This window comes from Copadichromis virginalis, linkage group LG17, assembly GCF_057382275.1.
Source record: "Copadichromis virginalis isolate Kocher_CV1m ecotype Utaka linkage group LG17, C_Virginalis_male_GT1.1, whole genome shotgun sequence".
Classification (NCBI taxonomy): Eukaryota; Metazoa; Chordata; class Actinopteri; order Cichliformes; family Cichlidae; genus Copadichromis; species Copadichromis virginalis.
In genome coordinates, this window is record NC_140634.1 from 33,777,370 (window position 1) to 33,801,833 (window position 24,464).

The 24,464-nt window shown below is 41.7% G+C and overlaps 1 protein-coding gene across 3 annotated transcripts; it reads left to right on the forward strand.

The window, feature by feature from the left end:
• Positions 1-1,748: 1,748 nt before the first annotated feature.
• Positions 1,749-24,110, forward strand: tmem168a (transmembrane protein 168a). 3 transcript variants are annotated; one of them, XM_085436545.1, is made up of 6 exons: positions 1,749-3,804; positions 12,692-13,654; positions 13,736-14,011; positions 15,380-15,522; positions 19,128-19,405; positions 21,835-24,110. In XM_085436545.1, exons 2-6 carry the CDS (start codon positions 12,818-12,820, stop codon positions 22,383-22,385), a joined length of 2,085 nt encoding a protein of 694 aa, XP_085292671.1. In that variant the 5' UTR covers positions 1,749-3,804; positions 12,692-12,817; the 3' UTR covers positions 22,386-24,110. The 3 variants fall into 3 exon arrangements, with proteins under 3 accessions (XP_085292671.1, XP_085292670.1, XP_085292673.1); XM_085436544.1 differs by lacking the exon at positions 1,749-3,804 and adding an exon at positions 11,314-11,393; XM_085436547.1 differs by lacking the exon at positions 1,749-3,804 and adding an exon at positions 11,423-11,960.
• Positions 24,111-24,464: the final 354 nt, after the last annotated feature.

Sequence of the window (24,464 nt, forward strand, 5' to 3'; positions counted from 1 at the left end):
TTTCTGTGATGGTTTGTGTAACACTGGAGGGTGAAACTGCAAGGACTCGATAGAGCTAAACTACTGCAATGGTTGACCCTCCATTATAACATATTTCTTTTCAGTAATACCTGAGCAAGAGTTTGGGAGAGACACGCACATCATTGAGCTAAATGCCGCTGTCAAATTCTTATATTTTAGTTTGACTTTTTGCTGTTTTTAAATGTTCTTAATGCTAGTGAGTTTAAACAATTAGTCATAAATGAACAAAAAATGCTGAAACTGAAAATGACATGAAATATATTTAATAAGTCATTATATTCAATTTTCCTTTGTTTTTTCCTTTTTTCTGTGTCTTTATTTTCAGTTGCCTCTTGTTTTATTTTTAAGTTGCTTAAAACTTTGATTTAGCTACAATGGCACCATGCGCATTTTCATGAGCTAACAGTAAAACTGCAAACTAAATCTTCTTCCATTTGCTTTTCCTGTCTTTTTGATTTTCAATCTCAGTATCATATGTTTTACCTGCAAATCTGTCTTAACGTAGTCAATGTGTCTATCCAGTGTGTGTCTATCCACAGGTTTCTTGGTTAATATTGTCATGTCTCCCCAGCTGGCCCAGTTTGGCTAATGTGTGTTTTTGTTTTCATTTCTCTCTCCCTCTCGCTCACTACACGTTGCCTGGGCGGAGCTCATTGCGGGCTCCCGCCCCTAGCCCGCGCACCTGTAATTCACCACGCACCTGTGGTTCATTACCTCGCCAGCGTCCACTACTTAAGGCAGTGGCTGGGAACATCTCACCGCTCGACTATTGAGTAGATCCCTCGGTCGCATGTTTCTAGTTTTCTCTTTGTGTTTCATTGGATTAACCTCTCATTCCTGTACATAGGTTTGGAGCCCTGGTCGAGCAGAGTGACTTGTATGTAGCGTTTGTTTTCTATGAGTGGAGCTGTGTGAAGAATCACCTGTGTGTGAAGAGCCCCTGTTTCTGGATCTCCCCTGTGCACCCCTCCGGATTCCCCTCTCTCACCTGCACCCAGTGTTTTAATAAAACTGAATTGTGCTTTTCAGTCTGCGCTTGAGTCCATCCTGCCTCGTTTTCCCTAATATCAACATATTTGGACAATAAGGTAACGCTAACGCTAGTACTGGCGAGATACCATCATAACTCACAAATCAACAAACAATCCACAGTTTTCAGTCACGTCCCCTGCCCGGCAAAACAGTGCTCCACTGTGACCACAAATAGTGGACTGTCAGCAGTACTTCAGGACAAAGCACCTCTCTCAAGCCAAGACAATGTGGATCATCTTTCCATTGAGGAAAAATAAAGAAATGGGCACTTTCAAAGTGCAGACAGCTAACATGTATTTTACATCTGCATGGGTAAATAATGTCGCCATGTTAGAGGTAAAGACCAAGAAATTGTTCATTGTTAAAGCAAAGGTAAGTGTTACATAGCTACTTTTAAATTAACTACCACACTTAAATCTTACGTTTTGTTTACTTGGACTTTTACAGTGCAAGGCCAGAAAATTTCCAGTAGCATTAATTTGTGGTATTATTCTCGTGTCATAACAATAATGTTAAACAAATATTTTTTGCTGTCAGTAAATCATTCCTTAGATTTCTTCTGGTCATAATACAATGAGTGATATAGAGGCCTAAGCCTATTTTACTCTCTGCAACCTACATTTTGGCATCATGATGATGCCTCTCCGTTTCCTGACTCTCAGCCCCCTCTTTCCCTCTCTGTTTTCTAGGTTGGAGTCAGTGGGTGTTTGGCTGGCAGAGTGGCCAACAGATGCTGATTTGTTAAACCTGAGAAAGCACAGCAAGACTCCTGAACGCTGCCCCATTCCCTGACACATTTCCCTCCACAAACCCACTTCACGCTGTAACAGAGTGGAGGGAAACAAAGTGACCAAATTTTGTTGTCTCTGATGCATCTGTCGCGGGGGATGGTGAGCACAACTGGACTGTGTTTGCACCTGGAAAAGCGCTGACTAATCCAGGCCAATTACAAGACAGGCACATTAAAGCTCGGCAACAGAGATAGAAGTCAAATCCCTCATTTGTGAAACCATGTGTGTTTAATGAACATCGCCATTACCATCAGAGCAGCCGATCGCAGAATGGAAATCCATTCTGTGAAGGTGCACAGTCGGCTTTAAGAGAGCGTACAGCGTTTCTCACAACGGCCCAAACAGATTCATTATTTGAATCGTAATTCCCCCCCCTCTTGGCACAATTAATGAATCAGACTTTTCATCGTCACAGCTCAGTGGGACCGAACAGGTCGGGTTATTAAAAAGTCATTGCCGCTTCACTTGGTGATCTCAGGCAAAGGGCTAAATTAGATTGGTAATGTATGATTGCCCTCAACTGGTAGTTATAGTCACAGTTTATGTTCATGAAGAAGCAGTCTCTGTATTTCCAGATAAAGGCTAATATCACACAGAGAAACATCAATAGAGAGCTGCTGCTTCTTCTTTATTCTCTTTTTCTTTCATAACAAACATTCTCTTGTGAAATCTCTTATTATAGAAACATTTTCACATTTGAAAGTGTGTTCCGCCTGAACAGTTTCCTCATCTACTGCAACTATAACTGTGGAATGAAGGACGTCTTCTCTGTGTGCCTCATCTTCAGCGCTGGCCTCGTGTCTGCAATGCTGACAGGGGATAAAGCAGCGTAATAGCTGTTTGAATTGATCCCAGCCAAATGACAAGTCTTGACAGATAAGGTATTGTCCTTGTCCCGTGAAGATGGTTTGCCTTTTTGAGCAGGAAGCGACTGCGAATGGAGAATTTCACTTCCTTCCAGCATTAATCAGCTGAAGGGGATTTATTTTTTACATCCTTTGTTCGTCTAGTCCTGTGGGCACCTTCTGTCTTACCTCAGTTAAAAAAAAAAAAAGCCACATTATTGCTAAAGGGAAAGGACAATTACTGTAATAACCTAAGATTTTACCAGCATGGTCCCCTTTTTGTTACTTTCTCTTCATAATACTTCATTATATAGTATGTCTTTATTTTTTTGGTCAGCTTAAAATGACTTTTCCATCTCCGGAAGAAACGAACCTGAACAAGCCTCTGACCTTACCTGCTGATGCATATTTCTCTATTCTCCCCGTCTCTCCCTCATCAACCTCTCTAACCATTCCTTTCCCCCCCTCACTGAACTCACTGGCCTTTTTTTTTCCGAAATTCATTTCAGCCTTGATAGATGTACTAAGCACCAACGGCTTTTGATTTAGGCTTCTGATGCAGTCTGCCTCTCCTAACATCCACTTTGGGTGCAACGCTCCATCACATTGATTTCTGTGAAGATGAAACTCTGATTGAAAAGACTTCTCCTGGCAGCCGGAGGGGGCCGTGCGTGCGTCTTGCACCGTTACCGCATATGAAGCAGGACCCTTCGATCACATAACTGCCCACTGAAGTGATGCCAGTGCCTATTTTAACTTATTTATGTAAAAATCAGTTCTACCTCACTTCCTCTAACATTTATTCTGAACTGTCAAGATAAAGGACACAAAGAGGCAATCTGTAATTAAATGCTCACATCTCGGGCATTTGCACAGCAATGCTTACAGAGCGTGATGGGAAAGGTAGAAATAGTTTTTTATTTTATTTCCTTCTCAAGTCTTTTAATGCTTTTCACATCACAGCTACTGTTTTTATCCAGCAGTCTTTGTACTTGGATGATGATTCTGCAGCATGCTGTTTCTTTTTCAATGCCAGTGTTCAGCAGAAAGCAGTGTGCCAAGGTTGAAATCTTCATGCCAGAGTTGAGAATTCACATCCCATCTCAGAACAAGTGGTAATGTTCTTTATTTTATTTTTTTCAAGTTGCTTGGCATATGGCAGGAGGAGCAAAGAGCTTCTGGATCCTGACTTGTCATTACCATTGTAAATTAATATTTATATGGCTCAGGCTGGCTTTGGTGTCTATGTGTGGGTCGCTGCATGACTGTGGCTGGTGCAGGTGGAAGTGTGTCTGACATAAGAATGAAGGTAGCCTTTGCATAATTCAGAAGAACCTGTCTCCTTTAGTGTCCTATATCCCTTTCTACCCTCTCTCCTCTGCCTTTCTCTCAGTTCCACGTCTCCACCTACATTTAACCTTCCCCATTTTAAATATAACCTTCTCTGCATGTGTATCTGTTTTTTGTTTTTCTTTTAATATTTTGCAGCGCTTTAACCCCAGAGAGGTGATAACATAGGTGCACTATTCATGAGCAAGTGCTTTTCAGATCCGCCTTTCCTTTTAGAAGGGGATCATTATACCCGGCCGGCACACCCATGACAGTTTGGGGAAATGATTTGATCATCAGATTATTTAAATATGAATGAATGCAAGGCTCTGAATTAAATAAATATGGCGATTCCTTCATTTTATTACCTATCTTGTTCTTCACACGGAAATAAATGGCTTCTGGTTGAATTAGCAGGGGCACTAATGACCTCTTGGTCGTCATCAACAGAAGACTTCTTTGGGTAGCTGGCTTATCTTTGCGAGGAATGAAGAACAACTCAGAGAACGTGTACATAACTTTAGTTTTTACAACTAATAGTGCAAGTTCCAATCTTTGATGTGCTTTCACCAGACTAGCAGGTTGTTACAACCTTTGTGCCAGAGAGATACTACATTTCCAGGTTATCAAAAGCCAGGGCACCACATTGTTGTAAAAAGCACTGGCATCAGTCAGCTTCTTTTGTTCCCTTTCACAGCAATGCAAGTAAACAGAAAAGCCTCTGTCAACCCTTTGTAATGTTGTCCAGGAGGTTCATAACTAGAACAAAGACACTCTGCTGTGAATAATGTAATTTGAACTCCATCCACAGTAAGAGAATTTATACATAAGTGGAAAACATTAGAGACAGCTGTCAATCTTCCATGGAGTGGACATCCCAAAGGTCAAACTGCGCAATGCTCGGAAAAAGTACAAAAAAAATCCAAGAGTGACATCTGAGATTCTGCAGACCTCATTTAGCATGTTACATGTCAAAGTTTATAAAAGTACAATTAGAAACAAACCAACCAAGCATAGATCATTTGTAAAGATTGCCGGGAGAAAAACCTCTCTTTAAAACTGGGTTACTATAGTTGTTTTTAATTCAGTTTAGTTTTCATTGGTTTCCGGAGTGGATTTGCTCATTTCAGTTTACGTGAAAATGTTTAGTTTTAGTTTAATTATTATAGTAGGGATGGGCAAGATCTGAGGCAAGATTTAGGAAAATCTTGCCACAGTCTTGTAGATATTCAAAGTCCCAATAAACATGTTCATCAAAGCCTCATCAGGTAAGCTGAAAAACCAAATTTTGCCAAAGTAGCTAATACTAAAACTAATATTTCCTCTCCATTTTTTTTTTAATTTTCTTTTAGTTTAGTGGTCAGTTAGTTCTACTTAATTTTTTGACATTCAATTTTCTATTTTTATTTTAGCAAACAATTTTTTTTTGTTTCATATCTAGTTTTTGTTTTTAGTTTAGTTTTAGTTAACTGTAAAGAACATGACTGCATGACTTAGGTAATCAAAGTTACATCTGTGATGTCCGTGAACTTCTCCATATATCGGTGAATTCGAACCTCAATAACGTGAAGCAAGGGAGAGCTGCACTGTAAAGGAGAGCTGGCCTAAATTCCTTCACAGTGATATGTGAATGTGATGAAGGAATACAGAAAACGATTACTGGAAGTTATTGCTGCTAAAGGTTGTTCTACAAGCAAGGATCATGGAGTGTTTTTAATTTTTCCACACACTGCTTCTGGATTTGACTTAGTATATGTGAAGTAAATAATTACATGTTTTATGTCATGTTTTGTAGATCATCTGAGACTATATTTACCTAATTTTAGAATTTGCTCAGGATCAGGTTGATTTGATCATGTGCTGATATGTAAAACCTCAGAGCTGACATAGGATTGTCAATTTAACAATGATTACAGATTCTTCATTTTAGGATGATGATAATTTTGAGTTCACTAGTTTTCAGGTCAAAGAAATTTCAAATTAAAGAAAATAACGAACATTAAATCATTATTTAAAGGTTGTTATCAGCCATATACATTATATCATACTAGGGCTGTGTGCATAAGTCAAGTGGGCTAAATCACTGTGTGTTCCCAGTTGTGCCTTCTGTAAACATCTGATCAAAGCAGCACTTTCTCTCACATGCATCAACCATACATCATCACTGCCATCTTGTCGCAAATGTACCTGTATAATATTTGCATCAGAAAACAGGCCGAGAAAAAATATAACAAACATGATATAACGAACATGGTGCCAGCTACTGTACAGTACAATAAAGCCCCGCTAAATGGGCATATAGTATATGCGTATGTGTAATTAGTAGTGACATGCACATGTTACACAACACTTAGAACATGTGTTTGTATTTGTTTTCAACTTAAGGACGCTGCCACAACTATCAGTGACCTTATGTGACCTTGTTCTTTCGTACATATTTGAAAAGTAGGCTAACGAAGATTTTATTTGTTTAATTTTAGTTCCGTTTAGTTTTGTCTGTTTACTAATTTAATGCATAAGCTCAGAGCGACCTTAAAAAATGCCTCGCCACAATTAATTCTGTGGGAAAAGCGAAGGTACGTTCATTTCGACACTTGCGAGGTGCCGTAGTACAGAACCCGGAAGTACGGATGATTTCACCCAAACAATCAACATGTAAGCAATATTTGACGATAAAGACATTACATACAGTTTTATATTTGAAGGCTCGTGGTTGTGTTGGCAGTTTTAGCCACTGCACTAAATCGTGCACTAGAATATCAACAAACTAAATCCATAGTAAAAAAGAAATTTAACCTCAGTCAAGTTGAATTACAAACACCACCAAGTGCGGCACATTTCCTTACTCTTAAATCCCCCAAATTATTATCTAAAATATACAGAACACTTTCTAAATTAGATGAATCAATATCCCTTCCTATTGCAAAGTGGGAAGCAGATTTATCAGTCAGCTTAGACCAAAACTTCTGGTCTCAGATTTGCTTAAAAACCTTTAAATTGATTAAAAATCCCAGTCTACAATTAATACAATACAAAATACTACATAGAGTGCACTATACAGGTCATCGGATGTTCAAGATGGGCTTTACATCTTCCAACAACTGCTCAGACTGTCAAGGCAATACACCAGACAATTACATCCACGCTCTTTGGTTCTGTCCACCAGTTCAGAAGTTTTGGCGCGAGATATGTGAAGACTTATCGAAGTGTCTGAAATGTAACATTCCAACTTCCCCCTTAGTGTGTTTGTTGGGCAGCTTAGATAATGTCACTTCAGAAAAGAATATAGCCCATATGGTTTTCACTGCCCTATGCATAGCCAAGAAAACAGTCCTCATGAACTGGAAAAATAAAAACAATCTTAATTCTAACCAATATAGAAATTATCTATTAGATTACATTAGTTTTGATACAGCCTCTGCCACCACATCAGATCAATTGCTCTGGGCTCCTTTGATCAGCTCCATCACCTAGTGGGGGTGGGGGGTCATAGTTTGGTCCCGCCTTCACTGTTGTGATTGGTGTGGGGGTAGGGACAGGCTTAGGGCGTCGGGGGGTTCCCCGGAGGCATCTTCCTTGGGGGGCTCAACCCGGGGTAGCGGTCATGTCCGGGTGGGGGCTCTGTTGGCTCTCAGGTGACTGTTTCCTCGTGGCTGCGTGCAGCGGGGCTAGGGGAGGGTCTGTGCTGACGGACGTGGGTTACTGACCTGGTAGCCTGTCTGCCCCTGGGTGGGTCCGGGATGGGCGTGAGGTTCTGGGGGCGCTCCGTCTCTGGGCTGGGGCCCTGGTCGGGCCTCGGGGCCTTGGGTCCTGGTTTGTGTGTTGCCGGGGTTGTGGGCGGGTGGGTGCATGGGGCCCATCCCTGGCGCAGGGTGCCGCCGGTGCGTCGAGCCACCTGGGGGGCTCTTCAACTGGTGGGGGAGATTGTCACATCTTGCAGGAGCTTTCCTCTCCTCAGGAACTCTCTGCAGGAGGGGGAGATACAGGAGAGGTGGAGGAAGATCTCAGCCTGGGCGTCTATTGTCTCATGTAGTCTGGAAGATGAGTGGATGGTGGGGTGGGTGCAGTTTTCTCTGTGGTGGGGTTGGGTGGACTGTCCCGGGCTCTGTGGGGCCGGGGGGCGCTGCTGCGCTGGGTCCCGGTCTGGATGGGCCTGGGCCCCCTTTCCCTGGCGGGTCGCGGAGTATGGGAGTGCCTACTGGGGTCAGTGGGGGAGCTGGCCCCAGGGAGGGGTCACCTGTCCCTCCCTTCCTTCCCTCCCCATCTCCAGCTGCCTCCCTCTTCCTGCTCCACCACAACCACCCACACATGCAGGGCCTTGGAGTAGGGGTATGTCACCAGGGTGCAGAGGAGGCTACCCCCCCCCCCCCCCCGTCCCCTTCTGGCTGCCTCTGCCTCAATTTTATCCCACAACTTAGACACTCACATTACTCACACTCTCATTACGCATACATATAGGATCTTGGGGGTGGGCACGATACACAGAGTCCAAATTACCATCAGGGTGTACACTTCACCCCTGGCGTCGTTGCCCACCTCTCAATTTTGAATACACGTAGACATTGAGGGCAACAGGAGGAACTATGCGCTTACCTGCTGCTCTCTGGCAGGTAGCTCCATGCCCTCCTGGGTTTTAATTGCACCTTAGAACACACATGCATCAACACTACAATGAGCGGGTGGAGGGAGGTTTGGAGTCTTCTCTCACCCCCGTTCTCTGCGGCCTGCTGGAGCAGGGGGGCTAGGAGGAGTTGGCCGTCCAACTGCGGTCTGGAGTGTGGGGCCTCCCTGCTGCTGCGGAGTCGGGGCGGTCTGCCTCTCTCCACCGCAGGGAAAAGGGTAACACCACCTGGGTCTGGGTGCAGTTCCCCCCTCCAGGGGCAAGGGTACCTAGACCCGGTTCGTAGCGTACGCTTGGGGAGTGTGATCGTGTGTACAGCGTCTCTTTATGTCTGTCTCCACGTTGGTTGAGTGTGGAGTGAGTGCATATGAGAGCATGAGGGTGGGGATGGATGTTTGTGTCTGTGTGTGCCTGTATGTCTGTGTCTATATGTCAGGTTGGGTATCAGACACCACCTCTCTGGGGACACCTCAGGCCCTCCAAGGTTTGGAGGCCTATCTCCACCCACCACTTCCCCTGCCAGTGGCGGACTCCCTCAGGTGTCGGTGCGTTGGTGGTTCTTTGTGTCTGGGGGTGGGCGTCCGGGTACACACCGGCTCACTCCTTGGCGGCCGCTTATCGGGGCCTGGAGCCTGGGGCTCGCTCGGGCCACTTCGGAGATGGGGTGCCCCCGGCCTCTCGGCCTGGGGCTCGGTCACTCAGGCACAGCTGGCTGCCGGCGGAGCTCACGGGCGCGTCACTGCAACTCCCCCTGGCTTCTGCTCCGCGGCTGCTGAGTGAGCCCTCATCTGGGACTCTCCTCAGCTCTTACTGGGACAGTGGCGCGGCTGCCCCTCTGTTGGTCTTCCTTGGTCTCTTGTGTTCTGGGGACCTCTGGATGTCTGGAGTTTTGATCTCCTCCATACCTGCTTCATACCCTGGAGGACGGGGCTGTGGCTCCCCACACTCCCTAGCAGATCGTTACATGGAGAAACCTTTGGAATGCAAGCATGCTGATCCACACAGGTATGCACACAGGTGTACACACGGGTATTCACAGACGCGGACTACAGCTTTCTTGGCTGCTGCCTCAAAGCACATTGTACGCTGTCTATCTTGCGTGCTGCACAATATCGTTTATTATTTAGTATCTACTGATATCTACTGCTAGCTAGTTTATTGTGATGGTGCCGTTTTTTTTATTATGTTGCTCTTTGTTGTTTGCTTTCTCTTCTGTTTTTTTTCTCCATACAGGTGACCCAGGTGTTTTGTTTTTTTTGTTTGTTTTTCTTTCTTTCTTCTCCCCCTTCTCACCGTCTCTTCTCCCCTTTGGTTTTCTTTCTCTCCCTCTCTTTCTTTCATTCTTTCTCCCTGTCCTATCCCCCAGTCATGTCTGTCCCGTTTGTAGCAACTGAAAATAAAATAAATTCATAATTATAATAAAGGTCAATCAAATGGACCAATATGGCAAGGCCATGATGATCCACTTGGTAAAATAAATCCGCTTGGCATCTTTCTTGGCCTTAAGACAACAATTCTGATGGCTAAAGATCCAAACGGGACACAAAAAAAAAAAAAAGAAAAAAAAAAAAGGATTGTTTTGCAGCTATAGGACCTGAGCACCTTGCTGTCATTGATTTATCCGTGAACTTCTCCATATATCGGTGAATTCGAACCTCAATAACGTGAAGCAAGGGAGAGCTGCACTGTAAAGGAGAGCTGGCCTAAATTCCTTCACAGTGATATGTGAATGTGATGAAGGAATACAGAAAACGATTACTGGAAGTTATTGCTGCTAAAGGTTGTTCTACAAGCAAGGATCATGGAGTGTTTTTAATTTTTCCACACACTGCTTCTGGATTTGACTTAGTATATGTGAAGTAAATAATTACATATTTTATGTCATGTTTTGTAGATCATCTGAGACTATATTTACCTAATTTTAGAATTTGCTAAGGATCAGGTTGATTTGATCATGTGCTGATATGTAAAACCTCAGAGCTGACATAGGATTGTCAATTTAACAATGATTACAGATTCTTCATTTTAGGATGATGATAATTTTGAGTTCACTAGTTTTCAGGTCAAAGAAATTTCAAATTAAAGAAAATAACGAACATTAAATCACTATTTAAAGGTTGTTATCAGCCATATACATTATATCATACTAGGGCTGTGTGCATAAGTCAAGTGGGCTAAATCACTGTGTGTTCCCAGTTGTGCCTTCTGTAAACATCTGATCAAAGCAGCACTTTCTCTCACATGCATCAACCATACATCATCACTGCCATCTTGTCGCAAATGTACCTGTATAATATTTGCATCAGAAAACAGGCCGAGAAAAAATATAACAAACATGATATAACGAACATGGTGCCAGCTACTGTACAGTACAATAAAGCCCCGCTAAATGGGCATATAGTATATGCGTATGTGTAATTAGTAGTGACATGCACATGTTACACAACACTTAGAACATGTGTTTGTATTTGTTTTCAACTTAAGGACGCTGCCACAACTATCAGTGACCTTATGTGACCTTGTTCTTTCGTACATATTTGAAAAGTAGGCTAACGAAGATTTTATTTGTTTAATTTTAGTTCCGTTTAGTTTTGTCTGTTTACTAATTTAATGCATAAGCTCAGAGCGACCTTAAAAAATGCCTCGCCACAATTAATTCTGTGGGAAAAGCGAAGGTACGTTCATTTCGACACTTGCGAGGTGCCGTAGTACAGAACCCGGAAGTACGGATGATTTCACCCAAACAATCAACATGTAAGCAATATTTGACGATAAAGACATTACATACAGTTTTATATTTGAAGGCTCGTGGTTGTGTTGGCAGTTTTAGCCACTGCACTAAATCGTGCACTAGCAAACTAGTTTACTGTTTACAAAGAGGGAGCAGGCAGGGCTAAGTTAAAACTTCCCGTCTGCTATAGTGCCACATCGTCACTCACTGACAGCAAGGCTATAGTTGGTTTGTTAGTCAGTTAGTTAGTTAAAGGGTTTGTTTGGGTAGAAAACGGATACGAATTGATTAGTTTACCTCGACTGTGTAATCAACCGCTGTCAAAATGTTGTCATTTTAAAGAGTGTTAGCATAGAAAATTGTGATCCCGATGGAAGGAGAACTACACTCAAATTAGCTGTGACTAAAGAGTATTTCCTCATTCTTCTGTACAAAACCAATACAGACTCCGTTTATTTGATATTAACGCTGTTGTTCCTTGATGTTACTGAAGACGTTTATGTATGACTCCAAAGGATTTATAAGAGAGACACATGGAAGTCAAAGAATCCAGAATCTGTGAGAGAATTTCACAACAGCAAAGATCGAAGGTAGTGATCGAAATATAATACGAGTAAACAGTATTAATGGGATTTTATCAATGATTGTATACAGAATGTTTCTGCAGTCATTGTGACCATTGAAGTTGAAGTTAAGTTGCATAGGTCTTCTAGATTTAATTCTGGACAGCTATGGATCAGACCACAGATCAGTAATGGTTTGATAATTCTTGCTGCCTGCCTGTCTCCCTGATAGTCCTGATTAATGATTAAGATTTGTATACATTTAAAGTGCAGTGTTTCCCACAGACTCTGTTTGGGGCAGGTGAAGGGACCGCTGTCATGTACTGTAGCTGGTGACATTAGTTCTAGTCCTACTTTGCATCCCTTACAAGTCTTCCACATTGCTGCAGGTTCTGGTTAGAGCGGCTCTCCGGATCACAGGGGAAAAGCAGAGGAAGGACTGATTTCACCAGAGTGTGGGACAAGCAAGCCGTTGGGGAATGTAGGGGCCTGGGTTAGCTGGTTAGCAGTGATTGTCAACTGGGAATTGTGAATGGCGTTAAAGTCACTGATGTAAAAAAAAAAAAAAAGTAATTAAAAATTTGCAAAAATTAGTCGCTAAAATATTTCTTGCGCAACTAATATGCCAGGGCGCGCCGCCCAGATAGTCTCTGCATGGGGAAACACTAAAGTGCCTGCCTTTTGTACATAAGTTTGGACTATGTGACGAATGTACCGTATAATGCACTCACACTGTTTCTTTTTTTATTTCCACGCAGGGGTTGATTTTTGCTGAAAGTCATCAAGAGGCACCATCCTCCATGTGGCAAACCTCTGTGGAAGTATAAAGAAGGTGGCTGGAGGAAATTAATTATTTGATAGTTAAACTGCTTTTAAATAAGAACATGTCAGCCATGGCTCGGGAGGAAGAGGAGCTGACAGTCAGTGCACCAAAGGAGGTGGACGTGTTTAAATCAGTGCATTGTCTGGGTTACCTGTCCAGCTTCAGTCTCCTTGTGGCAGTCTGTGTTGGCATGTACGTACGCTGGGAGGTGACATGGGAACCCATGATTCTGGTTATCTTCATTCTGGGCCTCTTTGTCCTGGGAATTGCCAGTATCCTCCATTACTACTTTGCTATGGAAAACGCCAGCCAGAGCTTATTCCATTTGTGGTTCGGCTTTCTCCTTGGACTTTTGTGTTTCCTCAACAGCCCCGCCTTGGATTCAAATGTCAAAGAACTGGTCGCAAACTATCTCCTCCTAGCCAGTGTAGTTATGAAAGCAGTATGGGCCCTAACTGAGCGAATATGCTGCTCCATCTGCTACAAATCCACCTTGCTAACATCAGTAGAGTTACTGGAGCTTCTAGGATTTGGTATTGCAAGCACTACCATGCTTCTTCACAAGTCAGTGGCCATAATAGGCTTGGTAGTGGCCCTCGGTGCTCTCATTGTGGACTTGAGGATGAAATCCCTCCTAGCTTTGGCCAATTTGATCAGTTTTGCCTTGGTTACTTCTCTTGTGTTTTTCCAGGCCTTAGGCATTAATGCCAACCCTTATGCCTTAGGCTGCTACCTGGGCAGGCTGCTCTGTGAGCCTGTGTTGGATGTGTACTTCAGTGGGTTAGGCCCCACGGAGCGCTGGATGCCTGTGCTCTCCATGGGGAAGGTGTGGAGGAAGCTGTCCTTGTTTCCTCTGAGTCTGACTGAGATAGCCTTCTTTGTCCTTGCTGCTTTAAAGGTACACTTATAGCTATATTACAAATATTGAGGGTTTATTTTCATAATTTTTTTATTTAAACTTTTGTTTTGTCTTTCATAGCTTGGTTACTTGGACCTGTGGTATCTGGTCATCCCAGGTTTCTGTCTGTTTGGTCTTTTCTGGTCCATCTGCCACATCATTTTGCTGATCACAATATGGGGCTTTCACACTAAGCTGAGTGACTGTCAGAAGGCTTGGCGCGCCCAGCGGTTGAGTAGCCGGAGTCTGGACCAGGTCATGGCCTCCCGAGGCATCCGACATTTCTGCCTCATCTCAGAGCGACTGGTGTTCTTTAGTTTGTTGTCAACAGTGATACTCGGGGCTGTGTCCTGGCAGGTAAGACCCATGAATGAAAAGTAGATAAGACAAAAATGTTTAAATCTGCAAAGCAGGGTTGGATTGTTCTGTTTGATTTTCTATGAAAACTGCCATAGCATAGAAAGCATTATCCTACTCTTGTTATATTGCTGAGGTCCAAGGTTATGTTAGTCTTAGGCACTCTTTTTAATCATTTGCACTTTGGTAGTCGTGAAAAGGCCTCTATAAACATATAATACCCATGTTGGATACTGTGTGGAAGCATTCTAGTGGCAGTGTGTAGTTAATAGTTGCTCCCCAAACTCAGGGACTTCTGCTCTCATGCGAAACCAATTTAATTAGTACTTTAATATCCTTATCTGCTTGCATAAAGAGCAGCAATAACTTATTTAGCCCTATTAGACATTTACCTTGTAAGATTCTCATGGGCCCAAGTTCTAATTTGGGATGTGCACATTGTTGATGTCAGTTTCAAATTTGCCTGAGAAGGTGGAAGAAAGCTAGTGTTTAGCTTTTGTGTGTTTTGATGTTTTACGGCTGTGAAATTTTGTATTGCACACAGAAAACATAACTGGAAGATTAATGCAGTCTGTTGTAGAATCAGCAAGCCTTTGTGAAACAACGAATATTAAGAAAGCCAATCGAATATTTATGTTTACAGCTATAGTTGGTGAGCATTACGTTGGATTCAGTACTTTCTGAAGAGCTTACATGTGAGATCCACCCAAAAAAAGATTTTGCCTACTTGTGTGTGTGTGTGTGTGTGTGTGTGTGTGTGTGTGTGTGTGTGTGTGTGTGTGTGTGTGTGTGTGTGTGTGTGTACATTGCATGTATTATAATTTCCTTTTATCAAAGTCAGTGTGGTAATGCATTTCAAAGTGTGGAATGAATGAAAAGCAGAATATTGCTTTTGTGAAACTGTATAAGAGTGATTTCCCTATTCAGAAGGCAGCTTTTGAATGCATAACTTAGTGCCAAGCTCTCATAAGAAACCCACCACTTCCACAGCTTTGGGCAAATTGATCATCAGCCGAGAATGATGATAGCAAAGACGGCTTTCGTACTGTATTGTGATTTCTGTGGTTTTAATGCTGCTATTTTAGGCTCTGGAAGAGGCTACCCTAAAATACAAGCTCAAATGCTGCAGTAATTATTCTGCTTTGGATTGACATTTGTGAAGTATGTTTATTCTAGTGTCTTTCACAACACTGTGTATCCATTTAGTTAGGTCCTTTCATGTTTTGTCCTGCGATAATAGCACAGTGTCAGTACCATGTTGTGTAACTGTCTTGCCGAGTGTCAACACCAATTAAGTGAGTCTGATTACCGCCGGTACAAGCTGTAAATGTTGAATGAAAGTGACTCTGATTCTTTGGCTTTTTGCAGCCCTCCAACGGTCTCTTTCTCAGTGCTTTGCTGGTGGTGCTGCCTCTCGAGTCTCTGGCGCATGGTTTGTTCCACGAGCTGGGCGGCTGCCTGGGAGGAACTTGTGCTGGCTACGCCCTGGTTGTACCTACCACTTACTGCAGGTACACCCTTCAGTTAAACTGTTTTGATTGGGAATATCCTCTGTTGTGGATGGTTTGGTTTGGGGGCTAAAAAATTTATCTGTTACTTGAGAAAAACAACAAAATGTAAACAGAATGCCCAAATCACGTTTTTAAAGCCCAGAAAGGAATCTGTAAATGTCCCTTTTATTCCCATCAACACGTGAAAATCAGTGTTTCAGGACATTCACATTGGTTTTACATATGGGAACAAAAAGCTGGCAATAACACCTATATATCTATATCTATATCTATATATATATATATATATATATATATATATATATATATATATATATATATATATATATATATATATATATATATATATATATATATATATATATATATTTATTTATTTATTTTTTCAATTTCAGCTGAAAGTTTAAAAAATACAATCAAACTGTTACAAATGAGAATCGTCAACTAGAAACTTGGACTGATCTGCTTGTTTTTCCTATAAAAAAATATGATTGTTGCTGATCAAATAATAATTGCTGTACAGTCACTTTGAAGTCCTGTGTATTATCAGAGCATGCTGGAGACAAATGTGAGCAAATGTGTCCAACAATTAAAGCTTGGCATATATTGGATCACGCAACAGGACAGTGATACCAAGCACAGCACTAAACGTCCTCCACAACGATATGAGAGAGTGGTAAAATCGTACAGAAAAACATTAGTTCAAGTTATTACTGCTAAATGGTGTTTTACAAGCTGTTTTCTACATGACAGCATAAAGACTTGTGTGAACTTTGGGTTTCAAATGACATCACACACTGAGAACATACAGCTTCTCCTTAACTGCCAGGTAAGCAAAGCTATGCTCAGCATACTCGACTAATCTCCACGTACTGCATGTACAGTAAACCCGAGCAAAATGCAGCGATGGAGCATTCCCACATTCAGACGCACTCAGCCGATGTCAAAGCCTTTACCACTCTCACCAGGAGTGGTAAACATGATCATTCTTCCGAACGTTCTCCTCACTTAACAAAAAACCAATGGGATAAATAGGCCAATAACTGCATAAACATAGCGCTAATGCTTGGGCCCTTGAGGGATCATTCCACCGATCCCTCCTCAGCATACCAAGTTATTCAGATGCACCCGTTTGCTGTTAGCCGCATCTGATGTTTCCACCACAGCCCACTCTGTTGACCATGCATTTTTTTCTTAATCACTTTATTTTTGAAGATGCCGCCATGCCTCATCATCTTAAACACCAAAAGCTAGCCATCAGTTATAAATATTTCCACATTCAAGAGCTCTTCAGCCATCCTGTTTGGTTTTTTTTTTTCTTATGTAATTATTGAATTATTGAACCTTTTAGTTAAAAGTTAGCTTTTTCGGTTAAATGGGATATCAATCTTAGTAGAGTCTAACGGTCTAGGAGATTTTGAATGCTGGCCCATGTCGTATTGGAGTCTTAGATGCTCTGTATGCAAGGCCGCATGTGCAGGATCCATAGGGAGGACTTGGAGCATGATGAGAATGCAGCAGAGTATAATCGACTGTTTGATGGCTGCAGATCATGTTTTCACAATGACAAGATTCCCTCTGGGAGATTACCGAGATATGGGTGAAAAGCCGAGGCACACATGCAACAACAGCAATGGTGAAACAACAGGAAGATAAACAAAAGAGGAGGGGTGATGTTGTTAACTTTGATAGAAGGTGGTGGTTAAAAGGGAAAAAAATGGACAGAGATAGCAAAGAAAGGGGAGGGAGAGGTGAAGCTGTGAAAGGGCTACGGAGGAAAGGATTGGATTTTTTTTAAGGATGAAAGAGAGAGTGTCACAGGGGAAGATGTGGTTGGAATCTCAAACCACAGGCCCTTACTCTCCTGGGCGTCATGAGATCTAAAAAGATTAGATGGGTTTGGGGGAAATGATGAGCTCACAAAGTCATGCTCAGGTTGCATTTTCTGCATTTTCTGATCAGGTGTAGTGTGTTTTTATAGCTAGCCTCAATTGTTATCATCATTAAGGTAATTGTTCATCGAACTTCCTTTGAGGACAGGAGTACTGCCTCGCTGTCAACCGATAACATCCATTTATTTGTCTCATAGCTGTAAAAACAAAAGCATCACTCTTCAGGCATTTATTCGATAAACTTCCCCTTGGCAGGTTAAAGGGGAAAGCGTGGGCACGCGGCATAATATGATGGCTGATGTATGCAGGTGTTTGCAAGAATGACTTATGACTTTTTGAATAACTTCGAGCCCGCAGACACTGTAGAAAGCTGTTTCATAGGTATATGGATTCTTTCTCTGTGTTTCACAGCTTACTTTCTGTAACCTGTATCCACTCTCACTTTTATAAAATTACCTCGTCCGTAGGTATACACATGGAATCCTCCAAAAAGACACAATGATTTTCCAAATAAATTTGTTATGAAAAAATTATTTTCTCCAATGGAAGTAAAAATAATGTATGTTGTACTGCATTTAACAGTGCTAGTAACAAAAGTAGTGCAATAAGCTGCCCACAATATTGATATACAATAGAGAGATCCTATGAAATTACACTGCAAGATATCCGTCTACCAGTATGGTATTCTGGTCCATCTATCCACCCATTTTCTGCCAATTATCTGGGGCAGAGACCCCACCTGCAGCCACATCCTATACGTCTTCTGAGACAACACAGACGTATTCCCAAGCAAGCCAAGAAATGATCCATGTATCCTGCTTCTTCCCTGTGGCCCCCTTGAGGTATGGAGGAAGCTCATTTCCACCTCTTACATCCACAATCTCTTTGTTTCACTACCCAGACCTTATGGTTGTAAGTGAGGGTAGGAAAGTAGATACTCCAGTAAATTGTTAGTTTCGCTCTCACTTCACAACAACAGAACGGCACTGCATCTGTGCCAATCTGCCCCTTCAATCTCCCCCTACGTGTGAACAAACTCCTTCATTTAGGGAAGCAACTTTGGTCACTTTATTTATAATTACTCTGGTAAGTCATATTCGTGGGGGAACCTGTTCAGAGCTCTTTCATGATTCAGTGAAAACATGCTTGGCAGGAGCGAATTAGTAATCACATGGCAGAGGGAGTGATATGACTTATTTGATATTGATTTAATCCCTAGTTAATAACGTGTTATGAAATTGTGTTTGGAAAATCGCCCTTAAGAGTAAGAATGGTGCTTTTATAAATTGAGTATGAGTATATATTTAACCTGTTTTTGTCATCCTACTCTGTTCTCCTTTGTACCATCTCATTTTTTGCTACTTTTTTATTTGCTTTCATTCTTTATTTCCTTCTCATCCTTGAGGCTAATGTCATTTCCTCCAGTAGCGATCCCTCGCTGGTACTTTTTGCATCTCCTATTCCCCCATCTCCTCTTATCCTCTCTTCTCTGTCTCCTCTCTCCCCAACAAGGGAGACAGCTACTCCACCCTGGTATGTCAATCTATCAACTTCTCACTCAGAAAGTAGATAAATAAATAAGTACACACCACCCCCCACCACCCTCCCCTTCTGCTGACAAGCCACCTAACTTGAGCCTCCCTCTGAGTAGATAAAAAAGATAAACATCAACAAGTCTTTTCTCACAGCCTTTCATCTTTCTCTTTCACCCAGCGCTGGTGGCCAGCCCACTCTCTTACCACCTGAGCAGGTGGAGCTATTGAATCTGCGCTCCACAGGCATGCTGAACAACATCCAGCGCCTCTTCTCCCACCACATGATTCAGACATTCGGCTGTGACTACTCTACTAGCGGTGTCACCCTGGAGGCTGTACTTACAAAGTTGCGCAACTTTCTGGAGCTTCGTACGGCAGACGGACCACGACATGACACCTATTTGATATTCTACAGTGGGCACACGCACAAAGGCTCCGGCTCCTGGGCTCTGTCAGGTGAAGGCCACAGATCCATGTTGTTATTGCTTTATTTTTCAATGTTTTTAAGTCTTGGAAAGTGGTCATACTTCATAGTCCATTCACATTCATTTAATTCCTAAATGTACTAGTGAGGCAAATAAAAAGAATGCATCCACGTAAGTATACAGCTTCAACTTCACCAGCTACAACTACAGATATTTCAGTATATAAATCCAGGGGATATTTAAACACCATTCAGCAAAGAGAATACATAATTAATAGAGCCTAACCAATATATCCAGAGTCCCAATGCATCGGAGCACTGATATATTTGGCTATTTTCAGATATATTGGTATCGGAATTCATAATTACTGATAAATGAACATTTAAAAACTGATAAAGAAACTGGAGAGAGTTAGGCAGCTTGATATCTATCAAAAGAACATGGAGTCTGCGTTTACCCCTAGGTTGCAAGCTTCTCTGAAGACATCTTTTTCTGATGTCTCAGACTAAATGAAAGTCCAATGGTGTTGCTAGTGCTAGGTGGGGGAGGTGGGGGAAGTTATAATTATTTCAGTTTTATAGTCGTTCAGTAAATCATTTAGAAAGTTTTTGGACATCCAGTTCCTAGCTTCAGTCAGACAAGACCTCAAGTGGCAGGTAGCAGTGAAAACTAGCTCAGTGTTTTTCCTCAAGGACTACTGTGCTAATGATATATAAAGGGGACCCAAAACAGACCCATGGGGAACCCCACAAGATATAGGAGCATGAGAAGATGAGCCTTTGGGAGTTGTTACAGAAGATTTACTGATTAGTTACCAAGCAAGCATGGCATAAGTGTAATCCAGAAGAGACTAATGTGAATTAAGAAAAACATTGGGATCCACCATGTTATATAGGAGAATTCCTAGGTCAACATTTCAAGAGAGAACGATCCTTTCTTTGTAGATATTCTGATTTATTATTAAACATTACATGTTCAGACTCTATTAATTCATTAAATTAGATGAGATCAAATGGTTTGTACATTAACTTGAAGCTTTTTGTAGAACAAAAGAATCGCTTGTTTTGGCCTTCTCAGACATCTCTGCTGCTTATTTCCTTTTTTGGAAACTGAAAGAAGATTAAACTTGACACATTCAGTCCTCACAAATCAAATTTTAGGTGCATCATAAGTTGCATATCAGCTTTCTCTCTTCAAAGCTGTCAGGCAGTTTTAACATCTAAGCACACATAATTGACGAAGATGTAAATCAGTTAAAATACAGGAAAAAAAATCAACACAGAAGTAGAAGTGACTACAGAGCTGTTGTTTCAGATAGCATTAGGTAGATATTGTATTCTGACTGCAGTCTCATTTGCATTACAGTCTAATTTCCATTCCTTTCATTTTCCCATTCTCTCAGTCAATCAGACTGATTTGCAAGGAATCAGACAAGCAAGCGTAAAGAGTTGAAATTGCTATGAAGGACTCGGCACAGAAGTTTGGCTCCAGTAGAGACGATTCTGTGAAAGTTACAGAGAGTCTACTGTGACATGAGCGTTCCCTCAGCAGAAATGAGAATCACAGCAGGTCAACACAGTGTCAGCTCCAGCTCTTCAGAGATTACTTGACGTATTATCTCTGTGTGCTGCTGCAAATAGTAAAAAAAGAAGAAAAAAAATCCCCACCGAAAGCATAATCACTTCCCCTTAGTCACAATCCTGAAGGGTAGTTTTCAGTGGCATGCTCAGGGGATAACTGGAGACATTTTTGAAAAAGTGGGGTTGCTTCGACTGAAATTCAAATCAAATAAAGGATCCCTCTGGTTATTACGACCCACTGATGCAGTGTTGTCCACACTGGGATTCCTCAAAATAGTCTGGAAGTTCTCTGTTGATGACACTGGATGCATATATACAAATTTAGCTGTGCAGCAGATTCTCCAAATTGGCTCATGCTTGATGTTTTAGATATGTGAATAAAAGCCCATTTTCCCTTCTAAATATAAAGCAGTATGTGGCAAAGCTGCTTTGTATCCATAAATGGATTTCATTTTATTTTTCTCAGCCTCATTTATTTATTTATTTATTTACTTACCTAGCACTGATGTTAGGAATAACAGAAATAATTTGGCAACAGACCTTCAATGTTTGTTCTCTGCCAAAATATACTAAATATAAATATACAGTCTATTAAGGTTGTTTTTGTCGTTGTGTCTGTTGCCGGGATGACAGGGGATTTTAAAGACAGTCCCTTGAGTAATAGTTGACAGATTCGATCCCTGCCAAGCTGCCATGTCCATCTATGGCCATATGTCCCAATGAATTGTCCTTGAACATGGAACTAAGTGAATAGCAGCTCGCTGACCTTCACTGTTTCTCTCTCAGAGAGTTTGGTAAATCAAACTAGTCATCGGATAGATTCCCAGTACGCGCTGTTCTTTCTTTCTCCTTCTTACTATCTAATCTCCTGTAACTGTAGGAGGTGAGAGTTTCCATCTGGCCCAGTTGCTGGAGCTGTGGAAGGAGAAGAACGCCGGCCACTGTTCCCGTCTCATTGTGGTCCTGGACACCGAATACTCCCTCCCTTGGGTCAAGGAAGTGCGCAGGGTGGAGGGCATTTATGTAGCCGTGCAGGGGGCTGAGCTGTCAGCCACCATGGTGGACCCCGAGGCTGGAGATATCCCCTTGCTCGGGGAATTCACTTCTGAGTGGGTGGAGTTCAACTGCAACCCAGCCAGCGACACCCAGTGGTCTGAAAAAGGGCGGACCGTGAGAGCTGTTTACAGTGTGTCCAAACGCTGGAGCGACTACACACTCCATCTTCCCACTGGAAGTGATGTAGCCAAGCACTGGAAGACCCACTTTCCTAAGGCTACATACCCCATGGTGCACCTGTCCAACTGGTGCTGTGGCCTTCACCTGTTTTGGTTATGTAGCACATGTCTGCGCTGCTTCAGGAGGTGTAAACTAGCCTGGTTCCCACCAGCTGTTTTGGACACTGGGCAAGGCATTAAACTGGTGCACTCATAGATAAAAGGGGAAGTTGTCAGATAGCTGAATCAGTAAATTCATAAAGAGTCCAACTCCAAGAAACTTTTTTGTCTTGTTACAGGGGAGCATTTATATTCTTTTTGCCAGTTCTTGCTTTACAAATCCCAAAGTATGATGCAAATTTAGTTTCTAGTTTTGGACTTGAAATTTGGAATTGTCGAGTTGGGCCTTTCATGAATTAACCAGTTCAATTTTGAATCAGGATGTAGCAGCTGGGTATAAGATGTTTGTATAAAAATAAAAAAAAACTTGTGCTGCATACCAGTTATAATATCTATACAATCATATTTTATTTTAGTCTAAAATACTATAAATGATATAAAGGTTGGCCTTCAGTCAGCACCAGATTCCTTACATTTATTTTTGAAAAATGTTTATTTGCAGTGATTCAAGATATTGTGCCAAGTACATCACAAAAAGTCAATATTGGATTTCTGAGCCCAAAAGAATATTAAACTTAACAATCCCAGTAAATTAAATTGAAATAAAGAGTACTGAGGTATGATTGTGGTTTAATTAATTAGGACGAGGTCTAAGAACAGAAAACTCTCATCTTACTTGGCACTTTTCTTACTTTATGCTTATTTTAATTGTTATCTTATTTTATTGTCTCTGTTATTAATTGCATACAAAAACTTTGAATATGGTTTGGAAGGGTTTTCACATTTTTCTTTTGTTACGGTGGGCCATTTTATGTATGATAAAGTGCCTTAAAGATAAATTTCGAATCATTTATAATATTGAGTCTTATTTTTTTTATGTTATCTACACTAAATAGGCTGTAGACTGCTTATAAAAGATGGACATAAACACATAGTGGTTACTGACATCTGGATGTGAAGCCTACACTTCTGTTGAGTTTCTGGTGATTTAGACCAAGAAATGGGAGCTCAGCAAGAAAGTGTTTACTGAGGTCATGGAACAAGGAAGGGCTATTTTCTCATAGATTTTTATGAGATACCATTAAAAAAAAAACCAAAAACAGAAGAGTCATGATGTGCTCTTCCCTTTTGTCGTCACCATCTAGATAAAGAAGCAAAGTCCATCTTTTATATACAGGCTCTGATGTGGATCCTCGCCTTCCTTTTACATAAACTCTGTGAACTGATGGAGCTCTCTTTCTAAAGCCTTTTACCTGGCAGGATGGACGGCAAAAAAGCCATTGCGAGGCTGAACTTGGTGACACCGTTGGTTATAATGTAGAGAGGTCTAACCACGATGCCAAGCTGCCACTCTTGTTGTGGGATTCTTTCCTGATTATTATTGAAGTATTCAAATGTGCAGCTATCTCTGCACTGAACAAAGGAATATGCATTGGCTGTGAGACAGCATATTATCGCCACACAATGGCCCTGTCCTCATCCTGTTTGTTTACACAGATCAATGGAAATTGAAGAAGTCATTTGCTCTATACAAACCCATTCAAGTTTTCTAGCCATTTGTGTTAGCCATGCTGTGAAGCAGTGCTTCATAAGGCGCCAAAGCATGAAGAAACTGTCATTGCTATGCATTTCTGCACTGAACTCCAAAAGCCATTGTGACCATTCTTTACATGCTGATTTGTACCTTTCTGTCTCACACATTCCTGAAGTGCGTGGCATGCTGCCTGCCTTGTTTCTGATGAGGTTGAGTTGCATTATTGCGCCTCTCATGTCAGATAATGTCGGAGTTGCAGTAAACTTGAATAATAAACTGATAAAAGAATGCTGTCTGATGATGTTGAGGAGTTTGAAAGGGCTGAGATGTATAGAGAGAGGATCAGTTTGATGAAATTCAAACAGAAGGGGGGGAAATAATAGATGAGAAGAGGAAGGCGAGAGTTAGACATGCTGATATCAGACAGTTTTATTTAACGTAGCTGGCTTAACAGACAGAGTAAATAGAGACCCTGCACTCTGGAAATTCTAGTATTGCCTGGCAAATATTAACATTATTAGCTGGAGAGAAATGAAACAATCCATGACATACTATCTCTGAGGGATTTTCTCTGAGCTTTCACCTCAGTTAGTCCCAGTGCCCAGCTGAACGTGTTCAAGGCGCTGCTGGGTATTTTGGTGG

Bases quoted from the DNA above. Each gene is read 5' to 3' on its own strand.
- tmem168a (XM_085436545.1), top strand. From the start codon at position 12,818: ATGTCAGCCATGGCTCGGGAGGAAGAGGAGCTGACAGTCAGTGCACCA. The intron at 13,655-13,735 runs GTACACTTATAG...TGTCTTTCATAG, and splicing joins TTGTCCTTGCTGCTTTAAAG to CTTGGTTACTTGGACCTGTG. The intron at 14,012-15,379 runs GTAAGACCCATG...GGCTTTTTGCAG, and splicing joins TCGGGGCTGTGTCCTGGCAG to CCCTCCAACGGTCTCTTTCT.